At 57.4% G+C, this 8884-nt stretch overlaps 1 protein-coding gene across 1 annotated transcript in view; it reads left to right on the top strand.

The window, feature by feature from the left end:
- The window catches only part of NPC1L1 (NPC1 like intracellular cholesterol transporter 1), a 15006-nt gene that overhangs the window by 2163 nt on the left and 3959 nt on the right, over positions 1-8884 (top strand). The window contains exons 3-11 of the mRNA XM_025046510.1: positions 1-628; positions 2410-2510; positions 3336-3508; positions 3691-3819; positions 4051-4233; positions 4723-4837; positions 4951-5078; positions 5452-5589; positions 5785-6081. Of these exons, the coding sequence (XP_024902278.1) occupies positions 1-628; positions 2410-2510; positions 3336-3508; positions 3691-3819; positions 4051-4233; positions 4723-4837; positions 4951-5078; positions 5452-5589; positions 5785-6081 (1892 nt within the window). The remainder of the gene's footprint in view (positions 629-2409; positions 2511-3335; positions 3509-3690; positions 3820-4050; positions 4234-4722; positions 4838-4950; positions 5079-5451; positions 5590-5784; positions 6082-8884) is intronic.

Raw genomic sequence — 8884 nt, 5'->3', positions numbered from 1 at the left:
ACCCCATGACGGGCGCCAGCCTCTCCAACAGGCTCAGCCTCTACATCTACACCCTCCTTAGCCGGTGCTTCCAGGGCTGGGGCACGTGGGTGGCCTCGTGGCCGGTGACTGTCCTGGGGGTGTCCATCTCCGTGGTGGTGGCCTTGGCAGGGGGCCTGGCCTTTCTGGAACTGACCACGGACCCCGTGGAGCTGTGGTCGGCCCCCCAGAGCCGAGCCCGGTGGGAGAAGGCGTTCCACGATCAGCACTTCGGCCCGTTCTTCCGAACCAACCAGGTGATCCTGACGGCTCCAAACCGGCCCAGCTACAGGTACGACTCCCTGCTGCTGGGGCCCAAGAACTTCAGCGGCGTGCTGGCGTCCGACCTGCTGCTGGAGCTGCTGGGCCTGCAGGAGAGGCTGCGACGCCTACAGGTGTGGTCGCCGGAGGAGCAGCGCAACGTCACCCTGCGGGACGTCTGCTACGCGCCCCTCAACCCGCACAACGCCAGCCTGTCCGACTGCTGCGTCAACAGCCTCCTGCAGTACTTCCAGAGCAACCGCACGCGCCTGCTGCTCACGGCCACCCAGACGCTGGCGGGCCAGACCGCCCCGGTCGACTGGCGGGACCACTTCCTGTACTGTGCCAAGTGAGTCCCAGGCGCCGCACTGGGCTGGGGGGCGCCGGGGGGCGGGCAGCGGCATGGCCTTCCGGAACCGGGCCAGGCCAGGCACCCAGTGGCCCAGGGACCCGCGTGGCTCCTGTCCTGGTCCCAGGGCTGCAGTGCACACTCCTTTCCCAGGCCTCGGCGGGCTCCTGCTCGCAGCCATCACGGCCTCCCCAGCCCACCTCCTCGGCCTTTCTGCAGAGCTCCTGACTCAGCAGCAGCGTCCGCGCGTGTTCTCGGTTTGAGGGTCACAGAGCAGCCTGATGACCCCGCTCGTGTGTCTGTTCCTCTCTCCTCTTTGCTTCTGGGCCAGTCTCTCAGGCCGGCAAGGACCGTGGACAGCTCATGAGGCTGTGGCTAGTCTCAGCCCCTGACTGCCTGGGCCGCATGTCCCTTGGTGGGCCATAAGCCCCATATCCCCACTGTTTGTGGTTCAGTCCTGGCTTTGTACGCTCTGCTATGGTGCGAACAGGGTGACAATGAGGCCGCGAGGGGCCTGGAGGGAGCAGGTGGGCAGGCAGGGGCTCCGGGGTTGGACTTGACAGAGGTCCCCAAACATCTGGTCTCAGGCCTGTTCACACTCTACAGAGAACTGAAGACCCCACAGAGCCCCGGGCTGGGCAGAGTGTGCGTCCACCGACATTTACCATGTGAGCAAGAAAAACTGAGATGTGAAAACAATACTAATTCTTTAAAAAAAACAGTAATAGGCCCATTACATGTTGACACAAATAGCATATTTTTATTAAAAATTATATTTCCAAACCAAAACATCAGTGATAAGAGTGGCACGTCTGCACATCCCTTCAGTGTCCTCGACAGAAGGTGGCCAGATGCGCACGGGCTCACGCATGAGATCGCTCGGCCCCGCTCCGTAGCGGAAGAGGGAGGTGTGATGCCCGGAGAACGGCGCGTCCGCCTCGCCCCTGCCCCAAACGCAGCCCGGGGCTTCCTTAACCGTTAGCTGCAAAGTGTTCTGGATGCCACATCAGTGAACTGCTTGCACGTCACACGCTCAAGAGCAAAAGAGAGTGAAAAGCAAAGAGCAGCGCGGTGTCATCCTGGAAACGGGTCCCCCCGCAGAGCCGCTCAGGGCCCCTGGTTAGTGGGGGAGCCTCGCTTGGGGGGCTTCTGGAGTCTGAGGCTTTATCTTGGCTCTGGACGCTCACGACCACTCGTGAGTGGTCCAATTATCCCCATTTCAAAGACAGGAAAACTGAGGCTTAGAGGGGGGTGTGACGCGCTGCTCAAGGTCACACAGCAACCAGCACTCCCAGGACAGCTGGTGACCAATGCACTCACTTGCCCTGAGTGCTTCATCCAGGTACCCAAGCTGTGCTTGCCAAAAAGGCTCAGTTGAGGGGTGTGGAGACTGGCCCTAGGTCCTTGGGCCAGCAAACTGTCCACGGAAAGGAGAGATCCAATTCCGGGGCTGGAGGGCTCCGGGCTGTGGGAGGCGGAGGCTGAGGGCAGTGCGAGGCTGGCTCGGCTGTGGGTAGTCAGGACTCAGGGGCTGTCCTGGCCCCGCCCCGGAGAACCATGGGTGTCAGTGTCACCCACCTGCCTCATTGGGGATGTGGCGATAAAGCCTGCAGGGTCCGGCTCGGGCGCCCCGGTCTGGGGAGCTCCGGCCATTGTGCATTGGGCCGCGTGAGGTCTTGTTGGGAGAAACAGTCTGACCAGGGGGTGAGGCTTTGGTGCTGCAGGCTGTGGCGAGCAGGGCGATGGGCGCAGGCCTGGAACGGTCCTTCCTCTCCCCCCAGCGCCCCGCTCACCTTCCAAGACGGCACGGCCCTGGCCCTGAGCTGCATGGCCGACTACGGGGCCCCCGTGTTCCCTTTCCTTGCTGTGGGGGGCTACAGAGGTAAGCTGGGCGGCCCCAGGGGAGGCTGCGAGGGGAACAGGGGGCCGGAGGGTGGAAGCTCTGACGGGCTTCTCTCTGCCTGGGGGTGGCCGGGCTGGCAGGGGCTGGTGGGAGGCTGCAGACCAGCTGGTCCTGCCTCCTTTCTCGGCCACCTCCTTTGTCTTCAACAGGGCTGTTCAGATTCTCTGGCCTTGCGCCTGGGCCCACAGGCCTGGCCTTTGGCTGAGAGAGGGAAGTGGGGTGTAGGGGTTAGATACTGACTCAGATGAGAAAGGTGAGGCTGGAGGAAGGAGGGGGCAGGGGTGCAGCTGGGAAGGGAAGGAGCAGGGGTGCAGCTGGGGGGACTATTTTATTTCACTCTCTTAACTCCTCTTACTGATAATGTGGACTTTAACATTCTGCTTGTTTTTTTCAACTGGACTCCTACTTTTTTACAGTTTGAGTTCAGCATCTACAATGCCTACCATAGTTCCTGAAAAAGTATGATTATCAAATATGTATCTCCAGGTAGAATTGTGAGGAAAATGGAAATTTGATAAAGAGGTATACCTAATATACTCTTTAGAAAGAATTCACCTTAAATACAAAGAAGCATTACTCCTAGTATTGCATTAATTACTATGCAAATATTTCTTTTTCATGCTGTAATCTACTCCTGAAGTATAGAAGATGGATTCCATGTGTGAGGGCCTGTTTTCACTGAAGTGAAGAATGGTTGGTGTATTTATGTTTTATAGCTAAATTACCTTCCTGTTTGGGTGCAGCTGGGGGAGGGGGAGGACGGGGGCAGGGTGCGACTGGAGGGTGAATGTCCCCCCTCCCCAGGGAAGGACTACTCTGAGGCGGAGGCCCTGATTATGACCTTCTCCCTCAACAACTACCCTCCTGGGGACCCCCGGCTGGCCCAGGCCAAGCTCTGGGAGGCAGGCTTCTTGGAGGAGATGCGAGCCTTCCAGAGGCGAACTGCCGGCACCTTCCAAGTCACATTCATGGCGGAGGTGAGGGCTGTGGTGTCCCAGGCTAAGGCACAAGACTGGTGGGTTCAGGTGGATCCCTGTGTCCCCCACCTGGCCCCCTCCTAAGTGTCCCTGGGCCAGGGCAGATGATGATGGAGCAGCTGTCCTGCCTTGCGGGGCCCAGGTGGGCCAGGGGTCAGCAGGCTGGCTCTGTGTGTCCACAGCGCTCCCTGGAAGATGAAATCAACCGCACCACGGCCGAGGACCTGCCCATCTTCGCGGTCAGCTACTTGGTCATCTTCCTGTACATGTCCCTGGCCCTGGGCAACTACACCAGCTGGCGACGCTTGCCGGTGAGCAGGGGGAGGGAGGGGCGCGGTGAGGGGTGTCCAGAACCTTCCCAATTAGAGCACCTGGCAGCGAAGGGGACAAACTGCAGTGGCTCCCTGGGACACCTGGAAGTGTCCATTCTGCTCCCCAACAGACCCCTCCTGTGAAACGCAAAGCTAACGTGTATAGTGCGTTGCAAGGTGCCACTTCCTCCAGCGGCGTGGGGCCAGGAGGCTGACCGCGTTCTGTTGCAGGTGGACGCCAAGGCCACGCTGGGCTTGGGCGGGGTGGTCGTGGTGTTGGGAGCCGTCATGGCCGCCATGGGCCTCTTCTCTTACCTGGGCGTCCCCTCCTCCCTGGTGGTCCTTCAAGTGGTGCCTTTCCTGGTGCTGGCCGTGGGGGCCGACAACATTTTCATCTTGGTTCTGGAGTACCAGGTAAGCGCCCGCCCCAGACACGCCTGTGTGGGCTCCCGGCTTTGCCCGTGCGCACTGATGCTCCTGGTCACCCATCCTGGGATGCAGGGCTTTGCGTTAGTCTTTCACGTAAACACATGTGCGCCGCGGGGTCACCGGGACGCCCTCCACGTGCCCACACACCCCTGATAAAGGTGTCATGCAGCACGCTGCAGACACCTCTCGCCCTCACGCTGCCATGCCACGCTCCGGGGAGATTGAGACCAAGTGGCATTAGCCTCTGCTCTTGGTGATCTTAGAGGTCCCAGCGATCACTGGGGCAAGCATGCGGTGGACACCCCAAAACATGCCCAGCACTCTTCTGGGCCAGACCCTGGGAAGCGGAGACGGGACGGCAGTGTCTGCAGGGTCTGCTCCGCCTGGGGAAGGTCAGCGGTGGCCATGCATGGGAGTGAGGGCGCGTTCCAGCTCCCTTGGCTGCCCTGGACCATCCCTGCTGTCCCCACACAGAGGCTTCCACGGAGGCCCGGGGAGCGGCCGGAGACCCACATCGGCCGAGCACTGGGCAGAGTGGGGCCCAGCATGCTGCTGTGCAGCGCCTCCGAGGCCATCTGCTTCTTCATGGGTGAGCCAGCGGCCCCACCCTCCCACCGGTCCGGCAGGCCGGGGTGCCGCTGCCCCTTCCCTCTGCTCCGCGATAGCAGCGCCCCGCCCTGAGGGTCAGATCTGTCTCCCTAGGGGCCCTGACCCCCATGCCCGCGGTGCGGACCTTTGCGCTGACCTCCGGCGTCGCGGTGATCCTCGACTTCCTGCTGCAGGTGTCGGCCTTCGTGGCCCTGGTCTCCCTTGACAGCAGGAGGCAGGAGGTAGGGGGCCTGCTCATCCCACCTTGGCGGGGTAGGGTGGCTTCACGTCGCGGAGGAGGCTGGGAGAGGGGGTAGGGGCAGGAACATTGTGCTGCAGTGTTTGGGCCATGGAGTCCCCAGTGTCCCACAGAAAAGTAATTTCATTTTGGTCATTATGGGGAATGTGATCAAACTTCCTAAAATATGTGAGATCGTGAAATAAATCATAAATCAGGGAGCGACTATTTCTGCGAGGGCAGAGGATTCAAAGGTATTTTTTCAAGGTAGAAATTAGAAACAAGGGAAGCAGCGCTCTGGCCTGTCCCCACGGTGCACGGGAGGGAGGTGGGCCCGGATCTGCTTTGGGGCCACCAGGAGGGGCTGCCTCCCGCAGGCCTCGCGGCCGGACATCTGCTGCTGCGTGGGCGCCCAGGACCTGCCGGCGCCCAGCCAGGGCGAGGGACTCCTGCTCCGGTTCTTCCGCAGGGTCTACACCCCGCTCCTGCTGCACCGTGTCACCCGCGTGGTGGTGGTGAGTGAGGCGGGAGGGCGGCTGCGGACCTCACACCCCGGGGCGGGGCCTGCTCAGCCTGACCCTCCCTGCCCAGTGGGGCGGATGGGACTCGCTGGCCAACTCCAGAGGTTTCCCGGGACACCAAACCGAACCAGCGGGGAAGCGGCGTGTGTGTGCGCCGGGCAGCCTCTCATGCCGCGGTCCCCTCCTTAGCTGCTGGTGTTCCTGGCCCTGTTCGGGGCGGGTCTCTACTTCATGGGCCGCATCAGCGTGGGGCTGGACCAGGAGCTGGCCCTGCCCAAGGTGAGGCATGGTGCGCTGTGCCAGGTCCCCTGGGAGGCAGGGAGGGCCTGCAGCACAGCGGGTGGGTCTGGCTGGGGTGCAGGACTGCTCCCCGGCCTGCGGCCTGCGGCCTGCAGAGAGAGCCTCATCTCCAGCCCCAGTCCAGGCAGAGTGACCAGCTGGCTGAGCTCCTGCCTTGTGAGGCCTGAGTCCCCGGGCTTGGTCTCCTGATAGACATCGGGGCGGGGCTCTGAGGAAGGAGAGGTTTGAGTGGGCGCAAAGCACTGTAGGATTTGTGGAGAAGGCAGTAAGGGCGACGGCACTGACCCCGGGGTGTGGGGAGGGGAAGGGAAACGTGCTGACCGCCAGGACCAGGCTGAGGCCAGCATGAATTGTCATACCTGCAAAATATAGATTTTTCACGTTATCTTTTCATTTTCGATGTCTAGTGTTAGTAATTCTATGACATCCACAGTGTTTTGCATCACGTAAAACAATGTGTTTTCTCTTCCTTACTATTTTCTTAATACTTTTCTTTAGTTTACTTTATTTAAAAACAATTTTTTAGTGTAAGAATACAGCATATAATACAAATAACATATTGGATATGTGTCAATTGACTGTTTATGTTGTTGGTGAGGCTTCTGGTCAACAGTAGGCTATCAGTAGTTACGTTTTGGGGGAGTCACAAGTTACACTGGGATTTTCCACTGCGTGGGGGGTGGCGCCCTGACTCCCTGCATTCTTCAAGGGGTGGCAGTATTCGCCTTTGCCTTACCAGGGGTCTTCATTTCTTCACGTGGCTGAGTTGCACACTAGCACCCTCTCACCCGCGGGGCTCCCTGGAGCATTCTTGCAGGGCGGGCTTTTCGGTGATGAACTCCAGCTTTTGTTCATCTTGGAATGTCTTAATTTCTCCCTCATTTTTGAAGGACAGTTTTGCCAGAAACAGGATTCTTGGTTGACAGTGTTTCTTCCTTCAGCTCTTTGAATATACAAACCTGTTGCCTTCTGGCCTCCAAGGTTTCCGATGAGAAATATGCTCATAAGCATATCGAGGGTCTTCGCATGTGGTGTCTTTGTCTTGTTGCTTTTAAAATTCTTTGTTGTTCAACAGTTGGATTGTGCTGTGCCCTGGTGCGGGTCTCTCAGTGTTTATCCTGCTTGGAATTTGCTAAGCTTTTTGGATGTTTAGAGTCACATCACTTTATGGTGTCCCGTGGGTCCCTTAGGGTCTGTTCACTTTTCTTTCGTTTTTTTTAGGGTCTGTTCACTTTTCTTTAACTATTTTTCTTTCTGTTCCTCACTTGATGATTTCAACCTCCCTATTTTCATGTTCGCTAATTCCCCTTCCGACTGCTCAAATATGCTTTCGAATCCCTATAATCAATTTTTCATTTCGTGATTGCACGTTTCAGCCCCAGCATTTATTTTTGGTTTTGTTTCATGTTTTCTCTTTGTGGATCTTTCCATTTATCCACACATTGTTCTCTAAACTTTGACCATATCTTATTCTTTTTGAACTTCTCTGAGACAGTTGTTTTAAAGCCTTTGTCTAGTACATCCACCATCTAGTCCTTCTCCAGTGTCTGTTGATTAATTTTTGTTCCTAGGTATGGGCCTTACTTTTACGATTCTCTTGGGTTTTTGTTGTTGTTGAAAATTAGACACTTGAATCTTATCATGTGATAACTCTAGAGACCAAATCCTCCCCTTCTCCGGGGTTTGCTTTCTTTTTTTATTTAATTGCTGCTGGCGTCCCTGCCCTGGAACTCAGCCTGGGTGCGTAAAGTTAACGTCCTGTCAGGTCTTTCCTGAGCCTCGCCTTTCCCTGGGCTTTCCTGGCGACTGTCTAAATTCTCATGTATTTGTAGTTGCTTTTGAATCGCCTAGTCCTTCCTTACATGTCTAGCACGCAAAAGGAGAAAAAGGAAAACAAACAAACAATAAATCAGGCACTTGCTCTTTACGTGTGTGGAAGTCACTTCAGCTGGAGGTGGTGGAGGTTACAGTGACAGCCTGACTCTGTGTGCACCGCTGACATCAGAAACAGCAGCCAGCGATCAGAACACAGACCCCTGACACGTGGAGACAGGGCCCTTAGGGCCCACCCTGGCTCCTGCACGCTAAGTGCAGCCTGCTCCTGGGATATGCGTGCCGCCTGCCGCCGTGCTGGGCTGACTGGGGTGGGGCGCTGCAGCCAGCTAAGAGCTGAAGTTGATCAAAACTAAGCACAGTTTACCAGCTGAGCCTTTCCCTGGACGTTCGAGCCCTCAGAACGCCCCAGAGTTCCAGGACAGCTCTACGAGACAGATTCTGCCAGCGCAGGTCTCGTCTGGGAGGGGACATGGGTTCCTGGGGCTCCCTGTTCCACCATCTTCCTTGATGTCACCCTCATGTTTTATGTGGTAAGAAAAGGGACAGGCCATAAAGATGCCTGGCACATGGCCTCAATGTGCGCACGCAGATTCTTACGTGTGTATAGCTGCAGGCTGTGGTCACAGACCAGCCCGTTAGATTGTGGCTGTGTCTAAGAAGGGGTAAATTACATGTATGTGCATGTTTGTGTGTGTCAGAGCGTGTTCCTGCAGGGAGGAATCTGTACTCTGTGCGTGTACCTCTATGAGGGTATTCTGCGCATATACCTGTGATTATACCCGGACGTGAGCACCTTGTAGCATGTAACTCTGTGGGTGCACCTTCAACCATGCGTTTCTGTAATGGAACTGTGCACATGCCTCTGTATGTGTACCCCGTGTGTGTACCTCTGTGTTCATGTGCCTCTGTGCGTGTGCCTGTGTGTGTACCTGTGTGTATACCGTTATGTATGTACCTCTGGGCACGTGCCTCTGTGCACGTGTATCTCTGTGCGTGTGCCTCTGTGCATGTGCCTCTGTGTACCCCATGTGGGTACCCCGTGCATGTGCCTCTGTGCATGTGCCTCTGTGCGTGCATCTCTGTGCACGCGAGCTGGAGGGAGCCCTCACGATGTGTCTGGTCCAGCCTCACTGACTGTTCTCCGCTCCAGGAC

Source organism: Pteropus alecto, unplaced genomic scaffold, assembly GCF_000325575.1.
Source record: "Pteropus alecto unplaced genomic scaffold, ASM32557v1 scaffold214, whole genome shotgun sequence".
Lineage (NCBI taxonomy): Eukaryota > Metazoa > Chordata > Mammalia > Chiroptera > Pteropodidae > Pteropus > Pteropus alecto.
The sequence above is the reverse complement of the archived record's forward strand: the minus strand, read 5'-3'. Positions and strand labels throughout refer to the sequence as shown.